This window comes from Mirounga leonina, unplaced genomic scaffold (assembly GCF_011800145.1).
Source record: "Mirounga leonina isolate KUSES-001 unplaced genomic scaffold, KU_Mleo_1.0 Mir_94, whole genome shotgun sequence".
In the NCBI taxonomy this organism is placed as follows: Eukaryota; Metazoa; Chordata; class Mammalia; order Carnivora; family Phocidae; genus Mirounga; species Mirounga leonina.
This window is the reverse complement of record NW_023270855.1, coordinates 25,643,773-25,670,230: the sequence shown is the minus strand read 5'-3', so window position 1 is coordinate 25,670,230 and position 26,458 is coordinate 25,643,773. Positions and strand designations below refer to the sequence as shown.

General features: G+C 45.7%; 1 protein-coding gene across 6 annotated transcripts in view; it reads right to left on the bottom strand.

The window, feature by feature from the left end:
• LRIG1 (leucine rich repeats and immunoglobulin like domains 1) overlaps nucleotides 1–24,898 on the bottom strand; it is a 110,736-nt gene extending 85,838 nt beyond the window's left edge. For all 6 annotated transcript variants that reach the window (XM_034997954.1, XM_034997955.1, XM_034997956.1 and 3 more), the window contains exon 1: nucleotides 24,502–24,898. In XM_034997954.1, the coding sequence (XP_034853845.1) occupies nucleotides 24,502–24,719 (218 nt within the window). In that variant the 5' untranslated portion in view covers nucleotides 24,720–24,898. The remainder of the gene's footprint in view (nucleotides 1–24,501) is intronic.
• Between the last annotated feature and the right edge of the window lie 1,560 nt (nucleotides 24,899–26,458).

Sequence of the window (26,458 nt, the reverse complement as noted above, 5' to 3'; positions counted from 1 at the left end):
TGTGGCACAGTTGGCGCCACAAAGATTCAGCTGTGACACCCAACCTGTCTTCCAGCTAAGACTCTCCAGGCTGGCTTTCCCTCCTCCTCACTCCCCCACGCTCAGTTCTCAAATACTGTCAAAGCAAATCAAAGACCCTTGGGTCCCAGGTCCAGTCCACATGGCCACACAAGCATGACTCTGCAAAAAAAGCGCCGACTTCTTTTACCTGGGGCACCCTCAACGGTGATCGATAAACCAGAGCGGGTTTGGATTCGGTTATGTTTAAGCTTGCACAAACACAAAGAGAAAAACCACCCACTTTCAAACCCAGAAAGCTCCTGCAGAAAGCACCTGCACAAACCCGTCAGGGTGGTTTATAAGGTCACAAGCACCTCAGAAAAGATCTTTTATTCCTAGGGCCATGAGACCAATGGGAGGCCTGCCACACTGCTGGTGTCAATATTTATCTAAGACCTAGGCATTCATGATGGTATAAACCAGGCACTTTTTCAACTTACTCATTCACGTAATTTACCACTACAAAGCCCCCAAACAGAGATGCATTTACAGCTTGAATTTCTTTTTTTCCATTTCCATACAGTAGGAGGCTGGCTGCAGGGCCGCGGTCCATGTCAGCAGTAATCCCGGCAGTATGAGAATAAGGCACTCAATGTATTCCAATATCAAATGTCATTGCACCTGAGGACAATAAAGAGAGGGAAAAGGGAAACAAAGCACCAGCTCTCTCCCTTCCCATGGCACACATATTTTCTGCACTGCAAATGAGCAAAGCCTAGACCTTGCAGTAAAGTAACTGAACCCCTAGAACCACGCCCAGGCATTTCTAAGTGTGACTTACTTACACTGCAGGATTAATCCAGCAACCAATACCCAAAGGTATGCAGTGCCCAAAGGAAGACATCTGCTATTTATTCAACAACCCTGTCTGGTGGGTTCCAATCTCCCTTCTCTTTACCCTTTACGGAGTCTTCCCCCGCTTAACCTCCACATAAAGGCCTCTATACACAATTCCCCTTCCTAGGTAAAAGGCAGAGGTGTAACTAGTCTATTTATATCAACTTTAGACCTCCAAAAATAGCTGTGCGTTGCAGAAACCAGGTTCACAGATGGATTCCTCCAATCTCTCCCCATCAAAGTCCTTAAATCCCTTGTTTGCAACAGATGCTAATTGCAGCTCCCTCCACAGGCTGTGCTTGGCTTCTTCCAAGGAGACACCCTGCTGTGCTCTCGTGGAGGAGGCCAACTTCAGGCTTTCATGCCAAGGAAACCCAGGCACTAGACCAAGATACCTCTCTCTCCAGTGACAAATTAAAGAGCCTGCCTCAAAGCCTGCGAAGTTGCTGGGAAGTGACAGACGTCTGAAGCCAGCTACCCATGATTTACTAAATCTACTTTTCTGACCCAATATACATAATTCTTCCCAACAGGACAGGTACCCCCACCAAACCTCTCTCTAGGACTCTGGATACTCCACGTAGCCCAATAAAGATCATCACAGTGCTGCTATCTGCCAAGGGGTTGCAAATCACTTCAGCCCCTTCCTAAGCAAAATTATGATGGCAAGTGATGGCTATGATATATGATGCATGTGTGGTCTCTGAGGGGCCAACATTCCTACCTCCGCTTTAAATATGCCTGTTGAGTGAAAGCAGGCAAGCACTGAACCCAAAATGGTAGCAGCTGAGGGTGTGGTCAGTTTTATTTTTTTCTTACTTAAAAATATACACGACACTTAAGCGGCCAGTATTTCCTCATGCACACTGAAGTTAATAATTCACAAAACAACTGACATTCATCAAGGATCAGAAAATGTAAAGGTGGTTTGTGCAAACACTTGCGTTCTTGCTCTTAACAGCTGGTTTATTTAACTGATGGCTTCTGTTGCCATCAGGGGCAGGTACTACTTCAAAATGTTATTTGTTAAGGCAGATACACACTACCCAGGTTCCTGAGCTTCTGAGTTTCACGTTATCCAAACTCCAGTGATTATTTTCCCCTCAGATGGAACAGTTAGACAATGCTCATAAGGCAAAGATACGGGACCAAATTATCCTAGTTCGCTACTTTACTGTAACCACGCTCTGACATTTCTAATCTGGCTCCTCTTAATGGACTATCCCCAAAGACGCCAATGCACAGAAGGGGCAGCAGGTATGGCTGGAGCAACGCTCATCCTGGCGGCAAGCTGCCCGGATCTCAGACCAGACAGTCTTCTCTACATGAGGAAGACGCACCTCCCCCAAAAGGAAGGTCTGATTCCCTCTGCCCTTTATGCTTCCCACCTCTCTTTCTTTTCTTTTTCTTTGTCTGTGTGTGTGTGTGTGTGTGTGTCTGTGTGAGTGAGAGAGAGAAATTATCAGGCTATTCTTACAGGCATGGAAAGTACCAGCTGAAATTGATATGACAAATAGAGAAACTTAAATGTGGGCACATATTTTCTAGATTTGGGAAAATACAGTTTTAAACATAATTTAACAGTTTGAGAAGTCATGAAATAATACCTTTTATTTATTCAATAATAATGAGATATTCTTATAGTCTGTAATAAATTCTGACATGGAAAACACTAGTGCTTTTTGCTTATAAATTATGAAAACTCCAATGATACTGACACAATAATATACTACTAGTATTACATTATAATATAAGCATACTGTAATATGATATTTAATTACTACTGGGTTTTTTTCTCCATAGGATACCGTTCTTTTTTGTTTGTTTGTTTGTTTTTTTGAGTAGCGTTGACCCACAATCCACCTCTCTTTCCTGATCTCACTTAGCTTCGCCCTCTCTACAATGACGCAGATGTGTGCTGAGAATGGGGGAAGGGAGAAGGAATCTAAAGAAGCCTTTGCCAACCTCTTTTTTGAGTGTCTCCACGCTGCTGCAGGACAGAAGGGTTCCCAGTTGTTGGCTGCGGTAGGTTTTCAACCACAGGAAATGAAACCGTGGAGGTGTGCGTTCCGTGCACAGCCATGGACCTACTACAGACATGTGACCCAGAGCACGGTTTACGAATCCGTGATAGCTTCAAGGCCGCGTGAACACCCAGGAGCCTTGTTAAAGAGCTTACACATTAACCACCACACACCTCAAGGAAGATCCTATCGCCTCCACCACCTCCACACCTTTCACATCCCGCCTTTGAAAGGGCTTCCTGGAAATGGCTACCACGGAGTTTAAGATAAATGCCGATGGGTCCATTTTCTAGTTTTTAAGAAAGGGCTACTTTCAGCAGGTGCAGCTGATCCTTCAAAGGCGTCAAGCGAACCCCCAGGAGGGAGAAAATAACACCACACTGAAAAGATGTGCAGGTTGGCCAACCTGTGGTTATTTCTACAAGTGCGTGTGTGCAGATGTTTAAAAGACACAGGGAAATAGTGCCTGGGATAATTCACACAGCAGAAAAGCCAGTGGTCACTCACATGTGGTTTGGAAATTAACAAACACACAAACGCTCATTCAGCACCTGCTGGGCGCCGGGAATGGCGCTGGGCTCTAGGACCATGCTGTATAAGTGCCTCTACCCACAAAGAGTTTACAATCAGGAGGGGAAGACAGACGCTGAGGAGGTAACCAGAGATGTGCTCTAAAGGCTCTCCTGGAATAAGACAGCAGCCACCCTCGCCTGGGCGTTCTAGGAAAGCCCTCTGAGGAAATGTTTAACCTCAGACCGGAAGATAAAGATGAGTCACGGGGGACGACTTGACCACAGGCAAAAGCCTCGAGGGAGGACAAGGCTCTGCTGGGGAAGGAACTACCCAGTCCTGTCTGGGCTGGAGCTCCAGAAAACCCCCAGTCCCAGGCAAGCACAGAGGAGGGCAGGAGGAAAGGGAACAGGGGCTGAGAGTCACAGGGGCTTGTAGCTGAGCCTCAGGGAGCCCACCGTCCAGAACAGCGGCTCTCACACTTCGGACTCCAAAGCCAAGTCCCTCTCAGCTTTAAAATGCAGACTGCCAGGCCCCACACCACAAATTCAGACTCCAAGGTCAATGGAGGAGTGAGAGAATACCTACTGGCTATCTAGAGGACTAACAGGGCACCATCACGTACCCCTATTTCACCTGTTTAGAGATAGCCGACTGGCCAGTCTACCTAAGTCAGTGGATCTCCAAAGGTGGTTCTTTCAAATTTTCCAAGCTGTACCCGTAGGCCTTCTCTCAAGGCCCCACCACCACCTGGAATCCCCGCCTCCAACCTCTTGGCTCATCTAGAATGGAACTAAAGAGTAGGAAATTAAAAACAAAAAAACAGAAAATCTGATCCTCTACATCCAAGCCAAAGGCTCTAAATGCTTACAGAGATTCAGTACTAACCCCTGAATAACTCAATGAGCCCCTCTCCCTCTCGTCTCTTGTTGCAAAGGAAACCCTCGCAAGGCCTCCAGCTTCCTTTCCCATTAAAAGCCACCAGGGCCAGCGTTTTCAATTAGCTGTGTCAGCCCACCACCCCGAAGCCGTCCAAGTTCAATTTGTCTTCCCTCCCCCAGCTTCCGGTTGCCACCAAGCACTTCACACCTCTCTATTGTAAACCCGTCCAGAGCAATTACCCTGCCTGCCTTTGGACAGCCTCAATACTGCATTTCTGTCTAATTTATAGCTGCAAAGCTCTGTCGGCAAAAGCAGGCTTGCCCTGGAGCAGAGGAAATGCACAGAAAATAGACTTGGCTATAAATGTACACACACAGCAAGTTTCCTTAGGTTACAGGTGGGCAAATTCTCCTGTTCTCGTGGTGGAGAACTCTGTGTGTGATGAGGTCCCGCAAAGAGCCCCACACTTAAGATTCACTGCATGAAGAACCACCGTTTTGTTCTCTTACATTTTCCCCTCTGCCTGGGATTACAAACCGGGGGATAAGTAAACCAAATAAACCAGGTAAGTACTGTCCATTATATTTCTACCCGAATTTTCTTAAGTCTTTAAAAAATCTTAAAAATGCAATTTCTCTCACCTAAGGAAAGCAACACAGAGAAAAACATGTCTACCTGGGGAAAAACCCCAAACCATTCAAAACTGTACAACCTCTCTCTTTTTAAGATGACCCAATTAAAAAGTGGGCAAAGAATCTGGGCATCCCTCCAAAAAAGATACACAAACAGCCATTAAGCCCATGAAAAGATGCTCTGCATCACCTGTCATGAGGAAAATGCAAATCAAAACCACAAGGAGATAGCACTTCACACCCACTACGATGGCTATCATTAAAAAGACAGACCACAACTACTACTGGTGAGACTGGGGACAGAGAGGAAACTTTATACACTGCTGGTGAAGTGCACAGAGTCTCTGGAAAATCTAGCAGTTCCTCAAAAAGTTGAATACATTTACCCTATGACCCCGCAATTCCACCCCAGGTATACACACACTCCAAGGCCAATGAAAATGTACATTCACACAAAAACTCACATACCAATGTCACAGCAGCAGCATGCAAAAGGGCCAAAAAGTGGAAACAACCCACAGTGCATTAACTGACGAACAGATAAACAAAATGTGGTATATCCACACCATGGAATATTATGCAGCCATAAAAAGGAAAAATTGCCAACACATGCTATAACATGGAAGAACTCTGAAAATATTATGCCAAGGGAAAGAAGCCAGACCCAAAAGGCCAATATTGTGCGATTCCATTTATATGAAATGTCCAAAATAGGCAAATCCATAGAGATAGAAAGTAGCTGTTGCCAGGGGAGAGGGAGGAAGGAAGAGTAGGGAGGGACAGCTAGTGGATCCACGGTTTCATTCTGGGGTGATGAAAATGTTCTGGAATTAGTAGGGATGGTTGTACAACTCTGTGAATACACTAAAAACCCTGGATCCTATCTCAGCTCAGGTCTTGATCTCAGGGGGTGAGTTAAAGCCCCCGCACTGGGCATGGAGCCTACTTAAAACAAAACACCCTGGATCCTATCATTTAAAAGGATGATTTTCATGGAATTTGAATTACATCTCAAAAAAGCTCTTTTTTTAAAGAAAAAAAAACTTGCTGTCTTATCAGGCTCTCTAAATTCTAATCTGAAAATGCCAACCAGCCACTTCTGTACCACAAAAATGCAAAAATAATTTTCTAAGTGCTAGTAGATAAATGGAGTGGAGAGCAGGCAAAATACCTGCATTTTGAATGGTAAAGTGACGATACCACCTTCAAAAGTCCCTCCCACCCAGTCAATCCTTTCTGCTTCCTAAACTAGACTTACTACCCTAGCTCTGCTCATGAATCCATCACAAGTGGAAAACCTCATTTGGAGTATATCCTCCCGTTGAAAACAAATTCTCAGGATTTCGAAAGAGCATTTTTTTTTTGTTCTTTTGAGTATTTAACAAGGCCATGGAAAGCAGGGTTCCCAATGGCCAGCCATTCAAAAATTAAGAACAAGCCAGATGGCAAGAAAAATGTCCCCACAACGGGGAGAAGTAAATTAATTAGATTAAGATGAAGATCTCATTGATTAAGATCTAATCCCAGGCTGGTTTTAGAATCATAGCATGCTATTTCTGGAAAAGTCTCTCCAGTGGAAAGGTTGGAGACTGTATGTTTCAATTTTAGATTAAAATTAGGTGAAGATCACTGAAAGCAGCTGTAAATGTCCGCGCCCCCCCCCCCAACACACACACACGCCCCACCTCCCCACACATGTACTGTCGTTCCTGGCCAGGAGCATGTCCCCTAGACCTCGAAGTGCTGTCCTCGCCAGCAAAGAGGTAGTTAACCGGGAAGTCCAAGAGTCTACCGGGGCCTGGATTCTAACCAAGATCAAAGAGATTCCTGTCGCCCCCCTTGTGCAATGAACTTCTTTCACCCAACATCATTCACACTTTCAGAGTGCAAAGTTCACTCTGATATTGGTGGCTTTCTCACTTTGTAGCTGTTTTGGCAAGTGCCCCTTGGCCTGGTTGTTCATTAATATATAATCAGAACATTAAGAGCATTGTTTCCTCACCTTCTAGGGAGTCTGTGGCCAATTTAATAACGCTGACATTGTCCCCAGTGTGGGGACAGAGAATCCAAAGATGCACGACCTGGAGGGGATGTACGTGAATCTCTGCTCACAAACACACAGAGTTAAGTATTTCACAAGATGTTTCTGATATTCCTACACGGCAAAGGGATAAGATTAAAAAGCTTATCTCACCACAGAAATTGACCTGGCACTTCGTTCCTTTTAATCCTTTCAACACCAAATGACTTCTTACCTTGAAGATCCTTCCAGGAAGGAGTGACATCCGTGGCCAGAAGACAAACCAAGGAGAGGGGAAGTCTTCCAGGCCGTCAGGCAGTCTTCGAGAACGTGGGTTAGCGCACTACTTTTACTTTTCAAAATCAGACGCACACAATGACAACTCACTTTTAAGACCATGTTTACTTTGCTGGAAGCCACACTCTAAACATGGCCTCGTTTGTAGAAGGGAAGCAGCTTACAGTCCAACCTTGTTTATGCTCCAAGTAGGTTTGACAGAAAAACCACATCAATTTGTTTTAAAATAATTTCCATTTGCTGGAAGCTGTTCCTGAAGGGTTCTCCGCCACGCTAATCTGCTCTGATTCCTACCAGCTGTAGGTACCAGGCACGCCAGCCACAGACAGGGCGGCTCGGGCACGGGCAGGCTGGCCCTGCAGGGCTCGAGCGCGCCGGGGCGGCTTCTGGGTCGCTGCAAAGCCACCGCAACATTCCCCTCCAGAACACATAGTCAACTTCGGTTTAAGAAGAACACGAAAACATTTCCTAGGTCAGAATCAAAATCTGTGACATGGCCACACAGAGCATGGTTTTCTCTGCGGTGACACCTGGGGGGAGAGAGGCTTTTCAGACTCTCAGAAACACATCATCTCCAGAATTAGGGACACGGATTGGTGTTCAAGCCCAGAGTTCACAGTCGAGGGCACGAAGTTCATTTATCTGGCTAACTTAGCATCAGAAAAAGAAGGAAATTTAAAAAGGAAATGTCTACGAGTAACATAGGTGCAGATCTTCAGCCTCATCATCCAAAGAAATGCACGTTAAAATAATCCAATGCAATTTTCATGTATTAAACTGGTGTACGGTCACAGAAAAAATAGAGCAGCATCTAATGTTCGTGAGGGTGTGGGGGAAATGGGCACAATTTCATATGCAAATGCAGCAGTACCAAAAATCTTAAGGAGTTGTATATCCAGAGCAATATTAATTTAGTAACTTCAGTCTAAGGAAATAGGAAACGTATAAACGTATATGTGTAAGGATGTTTGCCTCAGTTTAGGAAAAAACTTAGATGCCTAATATCAGAGAAGGTTGAATTATGGCTTAAACTGTATTTTTTAAAAAATGTTTAATATTGGAGAAAATATGACATTGAGTTTTTTAAAAAAAGCAGAATTACAAATGTATAGTAACCTTAATTTTGTATTAAAAAACAGAACTCAAAATAGGCATTCAACCATGGACATATTCATACATCAGAGTGATAATGTTTATCACTGGATAATGAGATCAATTGTTTTTTTTCCTTTGTAGTTTCCTCTTTATTCAATAAGTATGTCTACCATGTGTCACCAGAAAATCAAAAGTAATTAAAATAAAAGCATGGTAACTAGACTGTAGGTCAATAGTAGAAAACCCCATTAACATGAAACCATGCTCCTTGACTATCACAACTTACTGGGTATACAAGGGCCTTTCTACAAAAAGATCTCGATACCATTAGAACAAACAAAACATGTGAGGCAGAGCTCACTGAGCCGAACATAGCATTCCCCCCGACCTCTTGTTAGCATCTCCAGGAGATTTGCCCACACCTGAGGTCCATGCAGAAAGGGGCCAGATTTAGAAATCTATCTGCTCCAAGTCTCCTGCCATGGAAGCTTCTATAAACTGAAGTTGCTAGTTTGGATCAAACCACTAAGGGCATGGTAACCTGCCCTTCGTGTTCTTGCAACTCGCTCCGGTCAAAGAGAGCAGCCTTTTCCTCTGCCAGCAAAGACGGAGAAAAACGACCTTGGCCTGACCATTCTTTTTGTCAAAGTAGAGGTCTTTGGAAAGTCAAGAAGAGCCAAGCAACCCAGACCAGCTGCCTGGCCAGGGCTCAGCATAAACTGAGCAAAATAACCACAAAGGGAAGGGTGTCTAGACAGCCTCAGTCTAGGTAAGAAACAACCCTCCCCTCAGTGTCAGTTCTCAAAAAACAGACTCCAAACATCAGCTCTAGCAAAGGAGCAGACGAGAGACCATGTCGACAGTAGGGAAACACAGTGTGGGCTCCCTCGCCAAACAGAACGTGCGGGAGCGCGGCCGGGTCTGGCCCACCTGCCAAGGACAGCCACCGGAGACCCGGAAGGGAAGCAAAACCTGGGACCCCATGTTGGGGAGAGGTCAAATGCAGTGCCCAAACTGAACAGGAGTTTCAGTAACAACACTTGGATATGGGATTTAAAAGCCACCTTCCCACAACAGAGGGACGAAACACAGTCGACTCATACTGGGGCTCAGAAATTGCCTATCATCTTTCAACTTCAACCCTTTGTTTCTTCTTCCTTTCCATTCTTCTAAGTCTCTCAACACTAATATTTGGTGGGGAATAGAGGACGCTATCAAACAGACAAGGTATATTTAGAAAATGTACAGACAGATGAGCCCCTGGGAGGCCTAAATTATCCTGAGTGCTTGGAAAATATATCTCTATAGGATTTACAGGACCACATAGAATGAACACCGATGGCTCTATCTACATTGATATCTGTACTTAACATATAACATGGGCCAGATTCTAGAAATACAATAGTAGGTCAGACACAAAACCAGTCAGTCCCTGCTTTCAGGGAGCTTCCAGACGAATGGGGGAGTCAGAGAGTAGTCAACTCAACACTCTGTATAAAGCACTAGAGAGTTCTCAAGGCAGAATTCTAACCCAGAGGGAAGGTCAGGAAGGGTTTCCCAGAGAAGAGGCAGCTAAGGGGGGATGAGGAGGAGTTTGCAATGCAAAGAGGGAAGAACATTTCTCCAGGCAGAGGCAGAGGGAAGAGGATGCGAGGGATGGGACACAGGCGGTATTCTAAGGGCATGGAAAAAGTCCCACATGGTGGCCAGGACACAGGGAGCCACGTAGGAAGAAACAATGAACGCTGGAGAGGTGGGTGGACATCCAGAGCTTTAGGCAGTGGGAGTCACGTATTCCAATGTGTGACTCTGCAGAGACCCTGTGGCTGGCAGGGGGAGCAAAACAGACAGGAGGAAAATCTCCCTATACCCCCTAAAATCTGCATACCACAACGAAATAGTGTAGAAGAGTTGAATATAAAATGTATCCTACAAAACCACCGAGGAGTCCTCCCTTTCTTCCTTCCATCTTCCCTGCTGGGGTCTTTTTTTTTTTTCTTTTAAGGTGAAGAGTGGGGGCCAGTGGATCACTGGTGACCACCACAGTCTCCCAGGACCACATATATCTCCCAGGGCTGCAGAACTCATGGCATGCCAAGGATTTCAGGCGGAATATAAACTCCATCGGCAGGCTAAATTGTTTATATGTTCTTGAGTTAAAAATACACCACTCAGGTCAGCGTTAACACCAGGGCCTTATCACCGAGGCTGTCTGTAAGCTGGTTACACAAGGCCAGCCTACGACTCGCCCATCTTTTAAATGTGCCTCAGTCTACAACTTGTCTAATGATACATCAGTGAGATTACAATAAAGCCACCAAATATACACGCATTTGAGAAAAACACTTTCCAAACCCAAGGATACTTTACTGTTTATAAATAGTTTACTTTTTTTTGATCCCCAAGCATATAATATTCGCAGTTGCTCCAGAAACCAAAGAAACATGGAACAGGAACACAAACCACAACCTAAGAGAAACAATAAACAACAGATGGTGCGACATATGCGTCTGCCACCACCCCCTTCACCAGAGGGGCACACCAAAGATGGATTCTGACACACGAGTCTACCCGTGAAGACGCATGCTCTTCAAGATCCCATTCAAGACACCATTTACGGAACCCGGGCTGCCCGGCAGGCTCCGTGCGTTAGGTCCAGGAGGTGAAGGGCCAATTCCTGGCCTCAGGGAACACACAGCCTCGAGAGGGAGGCAAGACAAACACAAGAAAACAAACGGTACTAGTTTTTACCATAGTCATTCTAAATTCCAGCATGGAGAGTCAGGTTTGAGTTCTGACTTTGGCAATGGCTAGACCCTGGGCAGGTCAGCCAACCACTGCGGGCCTCGCGGATAATGCAGAGGTATTACGTTTCATGGAGTTAAGATGATGATCACGTTAAAGGACAGGATTCCGGCTGCCAAAATGTCAAGTGCTATGACTGCCAGAGTTATAACAAGAGTAGCTAACCTTTCTCAAGCTTCTGCTAGGTGTTAGGCCCTCCTCTAAAAATTATAGATTATTTCAATTTTGTCCTCCTAACAAGTAGTGAGGTGGGCATTACAATGACCCTCAAGTGACGTAAGAGGAAACTGAGTCAACAGGCTAAGATCACCCAGGTGGCCTGGACTCCAGAGCCACCGCTCTGACCCTGTGTCACCTATAACAACATGGCTGCTGCATCCCCACTGCCACACGTGGGGGATGAAGGGGGGAGCCTTTGTGGAGGATGAGGACATGGCGTTATCTTCCCCAGCAGCCCCTGAAACCCTGCACTGTTCTGGGCTCTTCACTGGTGAACATGGCTTGAACTTATTTGAAGTGTTCAAGACAAATGCTTAAATAAGTTCAGGCCCATGTCACATTGGCCTTACCTAGTGATTCTTACTAGTTGATGTTTACAAAAATTTTTAAAAGGTCATGTGTCTCGAAACAAAGGGGAGGGGTCCCCATAAATAAGTGTGGCTGTGAGGCCGTTTTCCATATACGGGCATGTCTATTTTAGGTATCACAATCTCAATGTCCAATGATTCTGCCAATTTCACCTCAGTGCTTTTTTTTTTTTTCTTTTTAAACTCTGACTAGAATTTTCCAACTACACTGTAACTTTAAGCTTTTGTGTTTCTTCTGCATTTAAAAAGAATGCCATTTCCCAATATATAACTCCCAGATGTAGAATTCACAGATGATTCATCTCGCAGAACAAGTGTTCGGAGACATCAGCTCCAAATAGAGGAAAAACTTGGAATTCCCTTCTCCCTCAAAATAAGAACTCGCCTGGATCTGCTCTGCTCAACAAAGTTTGTTTTCAATTATATTTCCAAATTCTTTTAACAATAGCTGCATGGCGTCTGGCACCAACACATCTGACTCTTTGAAGTGCTTCTCAGTCAGAAAGGAGAAAATAAGGAGAAAGGGGAAAGGAAGGGAGGACCATCCATAATTTTTGTTTTAGGTCAGATATTCTCTTCAAAAGTTCGCCCTGACATATAAAATCAGACAAACCACAAGCTATGACTTCTCACTGAAGGTCCACACTGCAAGGAGCACTCACCTCCAAATCTACCCCTTCACTCAGCAGCTAACGCCGGATGGGAAAACACATCCTCAGCACAAAGAAAATGGTCTTTTACTCCTTTTATCTAAATTCCAAGAACACCTCTGTTAAGTCCTCCACACAGGTCAATTAAGAGTAATCACACTTTGGGGGTAAACCTCAGAAGCCCTTTGAGAAACAATGGAAACATGGGATCCTTTCTCCCCAGAAAAGATGAACCTAGCCCCAAGAAGGAAAATCATAGGGCAATAAACAAATAATGGCCAGGGGATTCCTAGGTACGTGAAACTAAATAATCCCTTCTGCCTTCAAATCAAAGTCGACAAAGAAGACTGAGAGAGGACTAGATATAAATAAGGAGTGAATGAGGTCAAGTGAAAAACAGAGGGAATGTCTGACACAGACAAAAGAGGCTCACAGAAGGATGGGAACATTATTTGGTCTATTTTGATCTCAGAAAGCACATGAAAAAAGGCCATCGTTAGGTCTTAAAAGGGGAATGCTTAAAAAAAAAAAAATTCTAGTACTTTGGACTATTTCCTTCAGTCCTAAAGGAGTCCCTAATTCCTGTTAAACTTCCTGTCAACAAGTTCCAAACCACTAATTGTGTCTCCAACTTCACTGCCTTTTAGCTGTATCCCCAAACAGGGTTCCAAATTCCAAGCATTTGTTCTAGAGGAAAAAAAGAGAGAAAAGATTCCAAAGGTTCCACCTTATGAAAATTTCCATGACAAAGAATGAGTGGAAAGAAGAGAAAAGCCCAAGAATTGTCACTGAAGGCACTAACAGACTCCATGTGGAAGAAAGGGAGATATTCAGAACACAGAAAATAAAAATGTCTAGATTCTGCATGATAAATAAAGTCTTTTAAGGAGTCTGGTGATGACAGGATCACAATTTTCAAGAACAGCATCTGACCAAGAGCAAACCAATGAAAACACAGGCAGATGGGTAGCTTTGGTATTAACCTGACCAAAAAAAAAGAGCGAGAGACAGACTTTGAAATTGGAGAAACCACACCACTGGACTGTACGTATCAGGCTGTTGAGTTTCTACCTTAAAAGACACACACGAAACATCTCCTGGTAAAAGGGTTAAAAGCTACTCTGATATCCACCATGTTCCACCATGGAGAACCAGCTCAGAAAGGACAGACTAGGTGGTGTATAGCTGCCCTTCCTCTGGAGATTACTATTGAAATCCGTCCCAGATGGCCCATCTAGAAATCTAAGGCAGTTTATCAGCATCACTCGCGACTTCACTCATCCCAAGTATGCACTGAAGGCCTGCTTGAAAGAGATGCTGCAGTGGCCCCAAGAAAAGCAGAGATAAGCAACTCTTTGGAAAAACATGCCATTAATTTATTTGCCTTTTTTGACCTAAGTCTTAAAAAGCTAAATCAAAGATCTAAAGGAGGTCTGCCATGGACTATTCACTCCGCTTCAATAACACCTAAAGGCCCACCCATTCAGAGTCCCCACACACACCTTATTTCCCTTTGCTGCCCAGGGTGTCCATCTGAGGATTCCACTCAGACCTGCCAAACATGCAAAGATCACTTTTAACGAGGTATCCTAGACACACAGATAAGTTTTCTAATTCTTATCATCCAATGAGTAGTAAGCTTATTCCCTCTTTGCTTCAATTAGGATAGAATCATAAACCTGAAAATAAGGAGTCTTAGAAGTCATACATCCCTCTCCAGAAAGGAAATTAATTCATTAGCCCAAGGTCACACTGCCCATCAGGGACAGAGCTGGGACAAAACCCCAATGTCACCTGATAGCCAGCCATGGGCTATTTTTTTCATCCTACCACATGTCTGCCTTCAGAGTTTTAAGAAAATTAATTTTTCCTTTTAGTTCAATAGTTTTTATCCCTCTTTGGTCATGAGCCCCTTTACGAAGCTTCATGAAAATGTCGCCTCCTTTCTGTCCAGAAAGATGTACTGAATTCCAAGATTTCAGATATAATAAATTTCTCTAGACCACCCCCAACAAATAATATTTGAGGTCAGCCAGTCGTTATTTTAGGACAGTCTGGAATTCAATATAATTTAATCATTTCTAAGTACTGTTTCAAATGAACTTGTGAAAGAACCCAAAAATCTCCAGAGTTCCTGATTTTTCTCTTGGGCAAAGCACAGCCCTTGATGAAGTCAAATCACCCCTGGCCAAGAGTCCTCCACAGACACCAAATCTGAGAAAACCTTCAGGGGAATTTGGGATGAGGAAGGCTTGAATAGCTACACAACATTTCAGTTTGCTTTCTGGATCTCCTCTCCTCCAGAGACAGAAGGAAACCCCGGCCCCTGCAAGCTGCAGCTTCTGCATGCAGCCATCACTTCACTGCATCAACAACCAACTTCCTGGAAGCAATGAGCTCTTCTGGCTGTTTATAAGTTTTGCAAGCACTGGGAGCCTGTGTGCCAGAAACTCACACCAGCCCAGGTGGAGGGAGGAAATCACTGACAAATACTACTACTACTACTAATAATAATAATTAAAAGTAAAATGCAAACTACAATGTAGGCAAGATGCATGGTGATGGACCAGGGTACCACACTGCTGAAATCAGATGAAGGAACATAGTTCTCCCAAGGTGCAAAACAGAAATTAAGTTCACAGCCAAAATTTCTCAATTCTAAGTCTTTTTCCCCATAAACTTTCCTTAAACCCTCTGGCATGTGCTTCCCCACTTTTCCAAAGGTAGAATCCACTGTAAGATGGGTGTCTAATCAAATATCATGTACATTTAATTAAGCTTACTATGTCTATGAGTTTCACTTGACCACACTGGACAGCTTTTAAAACCACTGAACACCCCATAATCGAAATGGAACTCAATTTTCACAGAGAGAATACGGAAATCATTCCACAGACCAGGATGAGCGAAGAGAACTTGGGGAACAAGGGAACTCCCATTCAGATTCCTAATTAAGTGGCAGTGTAAAATCTCCAAGGGTCTCCCTCAAATAACAACAGCAGGGCAGGCTGTGGAGAAACTAAACCGTGGACTTTTACAAAACCAAACCAAACCAAACCATTCTGCAGCTACTTGAAGAAAAGCATTTTCAAGATTGTGAAGTTTAAATCAAGCACAGAGGGTTCCAGGAACGTAGCCTCTCACTCTATTTAAAGCAGCCTCAAGTAGCCACAGCCGGAGGGTCAGGCCTTGCAAAGTAAACAACAGTTAACTCAGTTCAGACTCAAGACCTAACTACACCCGGCTAATTACCCCTCTATTAACCAACAATATCTGAAATACCACTTTTTAAACGACCCATTCGAAGTTATGTTTGTTCACTAATGGCTTCTAATCAGCAATTAATAGCATCATAGAAACATCCCAATGAAGAGCTACGAGAGGACAGAGGAATCAGAATTGCACACTTCTGGCAAAGGACTGTAGGACCAAAGAACTTTCTAAGCACCTCCCATAAGAAGGACCAAAACACCTATTCTGAGAACATAAACTCAGAACGCACACAGTATGTGCTCAATAAACATTCTGTAAATATATAGCTTAACCAAAATTCCTTTTGGAAAAACACACTTAAACAGTGATTTTTTTTTCAAAAGTTGTTCAAATTCACATTTCTTAAAACCACCCTACAGTGAACTGTATGGTACGTGAATTATATCTCGATAAAGCTGTTCGTAATAATAATACCTGATATATCTACACATGAAATGGTATGTTTGGATTGGCTTCCAAAAAACACGAAAGGGGAGAAGTGTGTTGGGGCATCGATCACACAGGAGCCATGGGTTGATCTCTGCTGAAGCTGATGGACGGGACAGAGAACTCACTACTGATCCTGCACACTTCTAGAGATGTCTGCTCTCTCCTTAATAAAAAGGAAAGAAAAAACACACTAAACCAACAGACATGAGTTTGTTTCTTTAAAGTCCCTGGCTGCACATGCAGATTTTTTTTTTTAAATCAGACTCTTTAGATCTTCTCGCAAGAAAAAAAAAGTTATAGGCGCAACAGCGTACCCCACAATCAGCTGGTAGCCGCCTCTGAGCAGGCAGAGCCCGGCCTGTCAAGTTCTCTCTATCCAGCCCAAAGTGCTAATGCCTGAGACACAAATGCTTTTAAACAGAGAGCTCTGCAACTATAAGGTTTGGAATGAAAGCAGGATTATCTGTCCCCCAGTTCAAAAGTGCTCGTTCCTTCTCAGTGTATCTAACAGGCTATCATCAAGTAGGTAATCCAGCGAGAGAGAGAATTTATCAGGGCACCCTATGCTCTAAGATAAGTGACAAGTTACTTGAATGACAGATTATAAATTGGTGGAAGGAGCAAAAGACAGGAAGTAGGGGTGGGGGGGACACTTGTTAAATGCTACATAAAGGGGTCTTAGAAGATGATGATGCTGTGAATTTTTTTTTTAATCAGCTTTAAAAAAAAATCCTCCATCATTTCCACCTTGTTTCTCAACAACTAGATAATTCTGCTTGCTGGATAGACCCTCACTCATTTCATTCATTGTCTTCCTAATAATGATGCCTTGAGAAAAAAACAAAACAAAAGAAAACCCTGCAGACCTCAGAAGATTATAGAGACCTGTGCACCCCAGAAGTTTAAAGAATAATCAATGCAAAGTGCTTCAAAAGAGACAGGCCATGCTTTCTTTAGACTCTCTGAATGCCACCTTTCTGCCAAGACAAACTGAGCAAGCAGTGCTTGGAACCTGCATCCTGGTTCAGAAGGAAACCAAGATGTATTAGGACTTGCAGAGATGAACGGATTGGTTGTTCACACAATGGGCTTTACAGGTCATGCCAGATTAAATAGTCATAAAGACGCCAACAATCGTGGCTGTTCCTGTGGGCAAGGCTGTGAATCATGGCCATTCACTGGGGAAGGGACGCAAGTACAGGTACAGAAGGAACGACAGCAAAGGGCTTTCCAGGTGGCATCCTCGCCAGATTCCTCCAATGACCCTGTGCTCACCACCCGTGTCCCGTATAATTCGACGGCCAACAAACCAAAACAAATGAAAAATGTTACAGCTCTCCAGCTCTCTGTATACAGCCCAACAATCAACTCTCCTCACCCCTCCTCCACCCTTAAATACTTCCAAAGAGAAATGGGTACAACGCAGCATTCAGCTGGCCCCAAAGTCTGTAACCTAACCCCCGTCTGGAAGAGCGCACCTGCATTTTTCCAAGCTATTGACCAAGAGGCATGACCTGCGTCTCAGTAGGGTTCAGTTTCAATGAAACCAGGGAAATAATAGGATAAAATTATTAGTTTAAGGGCCTCTCACTTCTCTGCCTCCTTCCCACACCCACCTCCCAAAGGATAATGCTAAAGAGACAGAAGTATTTGCACAACTGGAATACATTTATAAACCACCTCAATAATTTTTGCTAATTGTATAATTTGTATAATTTGCACAGCTTCCCGCCTGCCCGCCAGGTTGGTCTGAGATTACCAAGGGCACATGAAGTGTTACTTGTTTCACTTCATACATATCACCAAAACCTTCACGAGAGAAGGCTGCGTGGAATGTGAGCCCTGCCACCTGCCCACTCCAAAACAGGCCTTCATTTCAGAAAAGTTGGCTTTTCCTAGGAAGCCTCTGTCCAGGAAATCTGATACAGAGGGACTGGCCATGAGAAGATGCAAAATTTGAGTTACTCAGGCTTTCACCTCTGAACTATGCTCCAGAATCATCAGCGAGCTGACAGACTCCCATTGAGGAAGTGGGCTGAACACATGGGTATCTAACTCTGTCCTCACAGCAACTGCCACACAGAATATCATGATCCCCTTTTTAGAGATGAAGGAAGGAGGTTCGTCCCCAATCACACATGAGCTGTGGGGTAGTGGAGCCAGGGATGGCCCCTAGAAATAACTTTCAATCTCTTCATCGCTATTTCCTAGTGAAGGGTGTGTGCTGGGTGTGATCACCAGGGATGAGGGCATCCACATACGTAACAGAGTAGAAGTGAAGAAAGCTTCACCCTCAACCAGTCTTCTCCCCATCAATAACCCAAGCCAACACCCAGGACAGAGAATGCTCATTTTGAAGACAAAGCGAACAACTGAAGGGAGGACATAAAAAGCATGAAACCCAGCAAAATGGAGGAACAGCTTTTTAAGAAATTGAGTGACTTCTGTAAGCACTTGGGCTTATAGCTTGTGTTTCGGAAGAGTATGCCTAACATACTTGGATTAAAAACCACATATAAAGTATTAGATTATATAAAATGTAATAATGCAGAAACATATAGAACAAAAAGCCTTTGCATAAGAAAACTTTGTAAGCATACCCCCTCCAAAAAACAAAAACAAAAACAAAAACAAGGATACAAATTGGCAACTTCCAATTAGACCACAGAGGAACCACAATTTTCATTTTTTTTCGACAATCTTGATTTATCTATTCACTTTGCTTCATGACAATAATGGTCATGTATAAAGTTTTTCAGTCGAAACTTTCTTAATGGAACTGGCCGGTTAAACTGGTAAGTCTGTACTATTAAACTCTACAGTTATATAAAAAATAAGTGCAGGTTCCAAGAGGGTAAACTATTGTGAAAATTTTAACCTCTGGTCTTTAAAGTCCCACTTTGCATGGGGAGATATGAACAGATCTGAGCTTCCTGCTGATTCTCAGACTTTAACTTGCTACAAAAGCAGAAGACAATCACATTACTGACACACAACATGAACTGAAGCCATGAGGCAGATGGAAGGGACCTCATAGGCTCAAGGTCATGCTTAAGTCATAGAAAAACACCACTAACAGTCCCTGAATTTCCCACAGGCCAAGGAACATTGGGGATTTCTAGATATTTCCCCTCCTCTGCCTGGGAATTTTTCTTCCACCCCTCCTCCCTCCTCTCTCAAGACAATGCCTTCAGCCTTTGAAACTGCATCCATTGTAAACAGCTCTGAATATTAACACAGCCCAGAGTCCTTTCGGCTTTTAAAAGACCCCCAGGGTTTCAAATTGCAGTTGCTGAGGAGGGGGAAGGTCCCCAGTGAGTAAATGTCACCAAGCTCTTTTCAAAAGGAGTTGAAAATTAGGCTTGCTCAGGAAACTTAAAGTCCTTCAACCTATGGGGTAAGTCAGAAGAATCCCTTTGAGTTTTAAACAAATGGAGAAAAAGAAAAGACCCTGGTACAACCAACATCCATTATTACTTATAGAGACTTTGAATTCAATGAATCCTTTTTCCAGACTTCTCTCTCCTGTGGATGTCACTTTGAAAATAACCACAGGCCATGTTAAACAACCACCCCTTCCGTGGCTAACAGGCCTTTAGGGCTTTAGCAGGTGCACAAAACTGGGCCAGGTGCATTGTTCAGTGACACAAAACCCTAGTGGCTCTCTCACATTCCTGTCCACCCTGAAAGGGAGGATGCTGAACAGCCTTTGCAGCAAGGAGACACTTCTGCGAATGGGGGAGAGGCCCTTTCATTGTGAGCCCGGTGTCTGAGGGAGAGAAAGGTCAGCCAGAGGCCATCCCGACGTGCTCAGGGCAGGCTGCGTGGGGAACCCAGGCAAAGAAATGAGCACCGCAGGGAGAGAAACCTTTAGCCAGAGGAGCAGACCTGGCGTGCCAGGACGTCGGGACATCCAGTAGGAAACAGCTCTTATTACATTACATTGAATCATCTTCGTTTTTTTGGACATGATGAATTATTCCTGACAATACATTCCAAAGTCCAAAGCTTGTGAAATCTAGTGACCAAATGTAATTATGGAAAGAGGTATTTTCTTTTTTAAAATAGTCCCCGAGAAAGGGGGCATGAACGGTTCTGACATATCCTAAAGGCAAGAGGGACACTGTGTGCCAACACAGTTCACTTATATGGGAACTTGGGAGTCTCCATACACTTCCTAATTTCACAGTATTCAAAAACTTGGATTTGATAGCCATAATTTCATACCAGAGGGACTTAAATAGTATGTCTTTCTCTCAAGGCAACTAATTTTATTTGCCAGACTTCTCGTACTCAAACAGGTAACTGACAAGTGCTCCATCTTGGAGGGGAGGGGAGGCCAGGCTTCTGACACCTATTGCAAAGAAAAGGACTCTGAGGCCAAGCTAAATGTACCTAAAACTCTGAAGGTACTTGTACCTTTCAGATTTTCTGCTATTAAGCCATGTTTAAAAGGTTCCCTATTCCAAACCACCCTTTGTCCATCCTCATAAATCAGAAGATGTTCAAGGTCTGCTGAGTTCTTCTTAAGTTATATAGGGACACAAAGAGAAAAATGGGCAGACAATAATCAACTTCTTAATCAGGACAATCCTGACAATAATGACTTCTTAAACACACACACACACACACAAAAGAATCTCAGCTGAGGTTCTGGAACAATTTGGTCATCATCACTTTAAAGCTAATTTGCATAAACAGGATGGGAAGTATTTTCCAAATCCTTAATTCACAACACCCTGCACACCTGGCCCTTCCAGCACAGCTGTAAAATTTGAAAGACAAAGGCCCTCTTTGCTTCACAACTACAATGGCAACCTCTGGCTGGTGTTTATTTTCTAATGCAATCTCGAGCACCACTTTCCGTGCCCAAAACCGACAAGGTTAGATTTGAGTTTGGTACTGCAAACACATAAGGAGACATAATACAAAGAGACCCCAATCAATACACTCAATGTGGCTCAGGATAACCGCACTTGGAGTCCTTGAATGAAAGTCCTTGCTTTCAAAGCTATGTCGTCCCCCCACTCCCCCCACCACACACAGTAAGAACGACTGAGAATCCGGATTTGTTCCTCCAGGGCCTGCCCTCCTTCCTACCACAATCCCATGAGCCACCATTCAGCCCCAGAACACTTACACTGGCAACATGCTGTGCTCAACTTTATGCCACAGGGAAGAGTCTAAGGTAAATTCTATTTAATACTGCTTCAACAGCTTCTCAAGCCCTGCTCTCAAAAATAATTTCAAAGAAAGCAAACATCTAAGTTCTAAGAAGTTCAACTTCTTCTAAGGTTCTGGGAAGTTGGAATAAGGCTTGGCAATCCTTGGTGCTATTCATGAACGTGCTGGTTGGACTATGCCAATCTCACCTATGCAATGGGATGGCAGACTCAGTTATGGCTCAACTACTGCAACCATAAGTTATTGTGCTGCAGAAGTTATCCTCAGGCCCCAGGAATGAACGTCTTTTCCCTTCTACCACTGCCATACCATTTTTTCTATTTGAACTGCATTTACATTCACTATTACAAAGTTTTACTCTCCGTACGCTAGGCCTAGGGAGCAATTCCAAAATTAGATGCACTGTTTACAAAAGCAAAAAAAAAAAAAAAAAGTTCCATAAAGCCACAGGTCCCCTTCTATCTCAAACCCATGGCCTGAAATTGTTTGAACTAGCTGCAGTAAATCTAGTTCATGGGGTTATAAACGAGCTCAAAGCATTTTCTAGACACAATGGACTCGGAGGGTGTAAACTTGGTGAAACTGCAAGATATTTTATTTTATTATATACAGAGACTTTCTCCCCTAAAGTCTTGCTGAATCATAGCCACGAGTATAAACCGTATAAATATGCCGATGGAAAACTCAGAACAAGACTAATGACTTAAATGGAGAAATCTGGTCTAAAACATACACACACACACACTTCATTTTTCTTTAATCAGAAAAAAAAATGATTTCACAAATATTTTTCAAAAGATACCCATTTTGTAGTGAACATGGTATTGCCACATACTAATCAAAAATCACCATTCACATCTCAAAATCTAATCGGTTAACACCATAATCAGTATGATCAAATCTACTGAAGCTCAAAATACCCAGTTTGGTATTTATTGGTCATCAAATGTGTGAGTAAAAGGGAAAAGACTGCAATTTGAAAGGTATTTATGTCATGTGAAATGTCACTCCTAAGCAACAGGAAGCCCAAAAAATGGCCAGTAGTTTTGCTCCAAAAATTAAAGGACAAGGCAAAGTGGATCTTGTGACCACACGAAAGTACAAATAAGAGGACACACTGTCCTCTGGGCGAAGTCACCACTCCTGCACTAAGTGCTTTCCCCACAATGCCACTGACATATGGCACGGATAGTCATTCTTCCAACAGGTGAACACTTCAGAAGTTATTCCGATTCTGCCCACATGATTTTTTATTTTAAAAACGATCTTAGGACTATGTAGAGGAAAAACCACCATACCCCAGACTGCCCCAAGTAAATAAAATACTACCTACTGGCAATGCTGGGCTCTGTCTCCCACTACAGAACAGCCACTTGCCTGTATTAACCCCAGCCCCCCACGACCACTGGTTTTCACTAAGTCAGTGAATTCCACAGAAGAAGCAGAGAAGTGCAGAGAAAACCTAACCACAACCAAAGTCCAGCTTCAGAACTCTGCAGTACTTGCTCATTAGGCAACATGTAGTGGGGTCCAAGTGCCAGACGTGTGCCCTGTTTTCAGAGGTACCGGATTTTCACCTGGGAAAGAAATCCACTTCTCTTCTTTCCCCTCATAGCAGCCAGATACCCAGACCGTATTTTCTTAGATGAAGCCACAGGTGTCAGTTAAAACTTGTATCACCAGTTTTCTCTTTTTTAAACAGTGAATGTCATGCCTGAGGTTACTCCGTGCCCCTCTATGTTCTAGGAAAGATGTCTAATTATTCAACCGAAAAGGAGAAGATTCAAGCTAGGTCTTTTCTGGAGAGTACTAATAGTCCTGCAGAGATGCTAATTACTGATAACTGGATAGGATTTTTGACTCAGGAACCAGATTTCTTAGAAGTAGAAAAAAGGCTATTATATTCTACCATGTTTATAGAAGTCTAAAGTAGTTTTTTCCTGCCAAATCTCCTGTAAGTAGGGTCCCACTAAGTCCTGATAGGCCAAAATCCTGACAGCACAGAAAAGAGTCTCTTTCAGGTGAAACAAACAGCTTAAATCAACCATGTCCCTGGCACCCTCTCCTGAAGTACTCCAAAACTAATTTGCACATTTACAGAGGAGAAATGCTGAAGTGTGGGCTCCACCCCACTGGATCATCAAGCCCAACAGGGCCCCTGTGGAATAGACAAGAAGGGTCTGGAACACAGTTCCCTAACGCCCATCAGGTGGAAAGAGACTCACACACCCTCAGCGGTCATAGATCCAAGAACTTTCAAAGCCCCCAAACTCGGGAGTCCTCCAGGGAAGGCTGTCTTCTACTCTGGCCAGAGCCAAGTCAGGCCACCAGGGTCCTGGGGGACTAGGAGGCTGCTACGCATGCACTCTCACTAATAAATAATGTAAATGGAAGACTGGAGCCAAGAGTCACCTTCCTTCATTACCCACTGGAAGGCCAAGGAGCTCAGACACCAAAGAGTTGGGTTACAGGAGAGGAAAAAAAGAAATACATACCCGAAGACCCCAGAGAGACTTCCTCACACTCTCCCTTCCAGATGTTTCCCACTCTCCACCTACACACAAACACCCTCGCCTCTACTCTTCATTCACATTCCCTCACCTCCAGACTCCCACTCACTACCTCCCAGATCTTCCTAGACCCCAGGGCCCATTCACCCTCACACCCTTACAACCCACTCTTGCTCACCTCCACACCCCAAAACCTATGCTCGCTCACCTCCACACCCCGAGGCACGATCTTTTCTCTTCCGTACCCTCGGCAACCACTTCTCACCTCCACACCTCCACGACCCACTCTCGCTCACCCCCACACCCCAAAACCTATGCTCTCTCACCTCCACACCCCACGAGCACACTCTTTTCCTCCTCCGGACCCTCACCACCCAACGTTCTCACCTCCACACCCCCACGACCCACGCTCGCTCACCTCCACACCCCACGAGGCACACTCGTTTCTCCCCCGGACCCTCACCAGCCCACGTTCTCACCTCCACACCCCCACGACCCACGCTCGCTCACCTCCACACCCCATGTACACTCCTCCGGAGCCCCATGTACGATCTCACCACTACGAAGCCTAGCGAACAGTTTCCAGCCCATACAACTTCACACACACACGCACACCCCTCAGCCCGCACCCCCATCCCGGCTAAGCACCCCCGCCGCCCGTCTCCAAGTGACAGCGCCCGGGGCTCAGGGGGAGGGCGGCACTCACAGGCTCCGCGTCCAGGCAGGCAGGTCCCCGGGCAGCGCCGCCAAACCGCGCCCGCCGCAGTCCAGCGAGTCCCCGGCACAAGTGCAGGCGGCAGCGCAGGGCGGTCGCGGGTCGGCCGCCGCCGTCGCCGGCCCCAGCCGAAGCAGCAGCAGCAGCCACAGGACAGAACAGGGTGAGCGGCGCGGGGCCCCGAACGCTCCCCGGACCGGCCGCGCCATCTTGTCTGGAGCGCGCGGCGAGCTCCGGGCGCGGGGGCTGCGAGGTCCCGGACGAACCGCAGACACTGGCCGGTCCGCGGGGACTGCGCTCGGCACTAGGCTCCGCGCCGGGGCATGGCCGCCCGCACAAGTTTTCCCCGCCGCCGCGGCTCGGGCGCTCAGCGGGCCCCCGGTGCCCGGGCCGCTCCGCAGCGCCCGGCTGGGGCCGCGAGCCCCGCGCCCATCCGGGCCGAGCCGGCTGTACTCGCCGCGAAGCCCACGGATCCGGGCAAGAGCTGCTCGGCCGACGCTCCTCGTCCTCCCGCCGCGCTCCCGGCCGGCTCTTGAGGCCCCGCGCACGCCAAGTGCCGCCGCCGTCGGCCGAGGGCAGTGCTGCCGCCGCTGCTGCACGGAAGGCGCTCAGCCTCGCAGCCTGACCTGTGCGCCCGAATGCATCTTCCTCTCGGCTCCGAGCACCGAGCAGCAGACCCGCGGCTGGACGGCGCGGTCACCCCGCACAGCTCCGAGGGCCCCGTGCGCCTCGCTGTCCCAGCGCCGCAGGCAGAGAGCGCGCGCGCAGTTCCGGGCTGTGTTCGGCTCCTCAGCTCGGCGAGAACCCCGCCGACCTCGCGGCGGAACAATCGGCCGCTCGCCGCCGGCCCCTAGGCGGCCCAGCCCTGGCGGGTCCCCGAAGCCCCACCCCCGGCCGTTCGCCCTCACACACCCCCCGGGCTCCGCGCCCCGCGGCCTCCGGCCGGCCCACGTTGGACGCTTTGCAACAGCGCCCCGCCACGCCCCCTGCCTACTGCTCATTGGCTGCCGGAGACCAGGGCGACCAGCCCGGAGAGCCATTGGGGCGCCCGCCGTGATCCCGCCCTCCCGCCTCTCCGGCCACCCCGCCCCACTCTCTTTTCCCACCCAAGGTGTGAAGGGCGGGGGCACTGGGAGGAGAAAGGGAGAGGCGTCCTCTGACTCTTAAAGGGGACGTGCTGTCTGTTAGTGGAGAAGCGGGATGCCGGCTGGGGAGCGGAGTCGAGACGTGCCCTCTGGGTCTAGGGGAGGAGAGAAAGTTGATGAAGAGGGTAACTCCTCCGCTTTGCAGTTGTCTGGCCACAAGGTTTCTTCTCTTCTCCCTGGCTGTAAATAGGGCCGGGATACAGGGCAAATCTGTACCCACTTTCCAGGTGACCTGCAGGAGCAAAGACACAGATTTAAAACTCCGCAAATTTCCTACCAGTTGGGGCATCTTTAGTTATCTCACTAGGGGTGGCCGCCTTCCTCTTCGCACAACTTGGAGCTCCTTTCTGCTCCTGACTTGGTCTTGACCTCTTAAATCCAGCAGTATGTCCTCGATTACCAAAATGAGTGTGTACTGCAGAAACCAAGTCTCAAAAGGTGCACACACTCTCACCTACGCTCCCACCCTAGTTAAATAAACAGTACTTCTGAAAATGTTCCAGCCTACGATGAAGAGTTGCTTTGTTTGCTCATTTGTTTAAATCAGTCTTTTTAAGCCAGTTTTCAAGAGACAGAGGAGAAAGAAAAACAGTAATCGTTACAAATCTTCTAACTTTAGCCCTTACCAGTCGGAACATAGTAGCCATGTGTTACGACTGTGCATCCAAACCAAACCGTAAGTCCAAGGGGGAGCGCGTGCGCGCGCGAGCGCGCGCACACACACATACACACACACATACACACACACACAAACACACACACTGTGAGAAAGGGAAAAGATTAGCGCAGTAATATATAGCTGC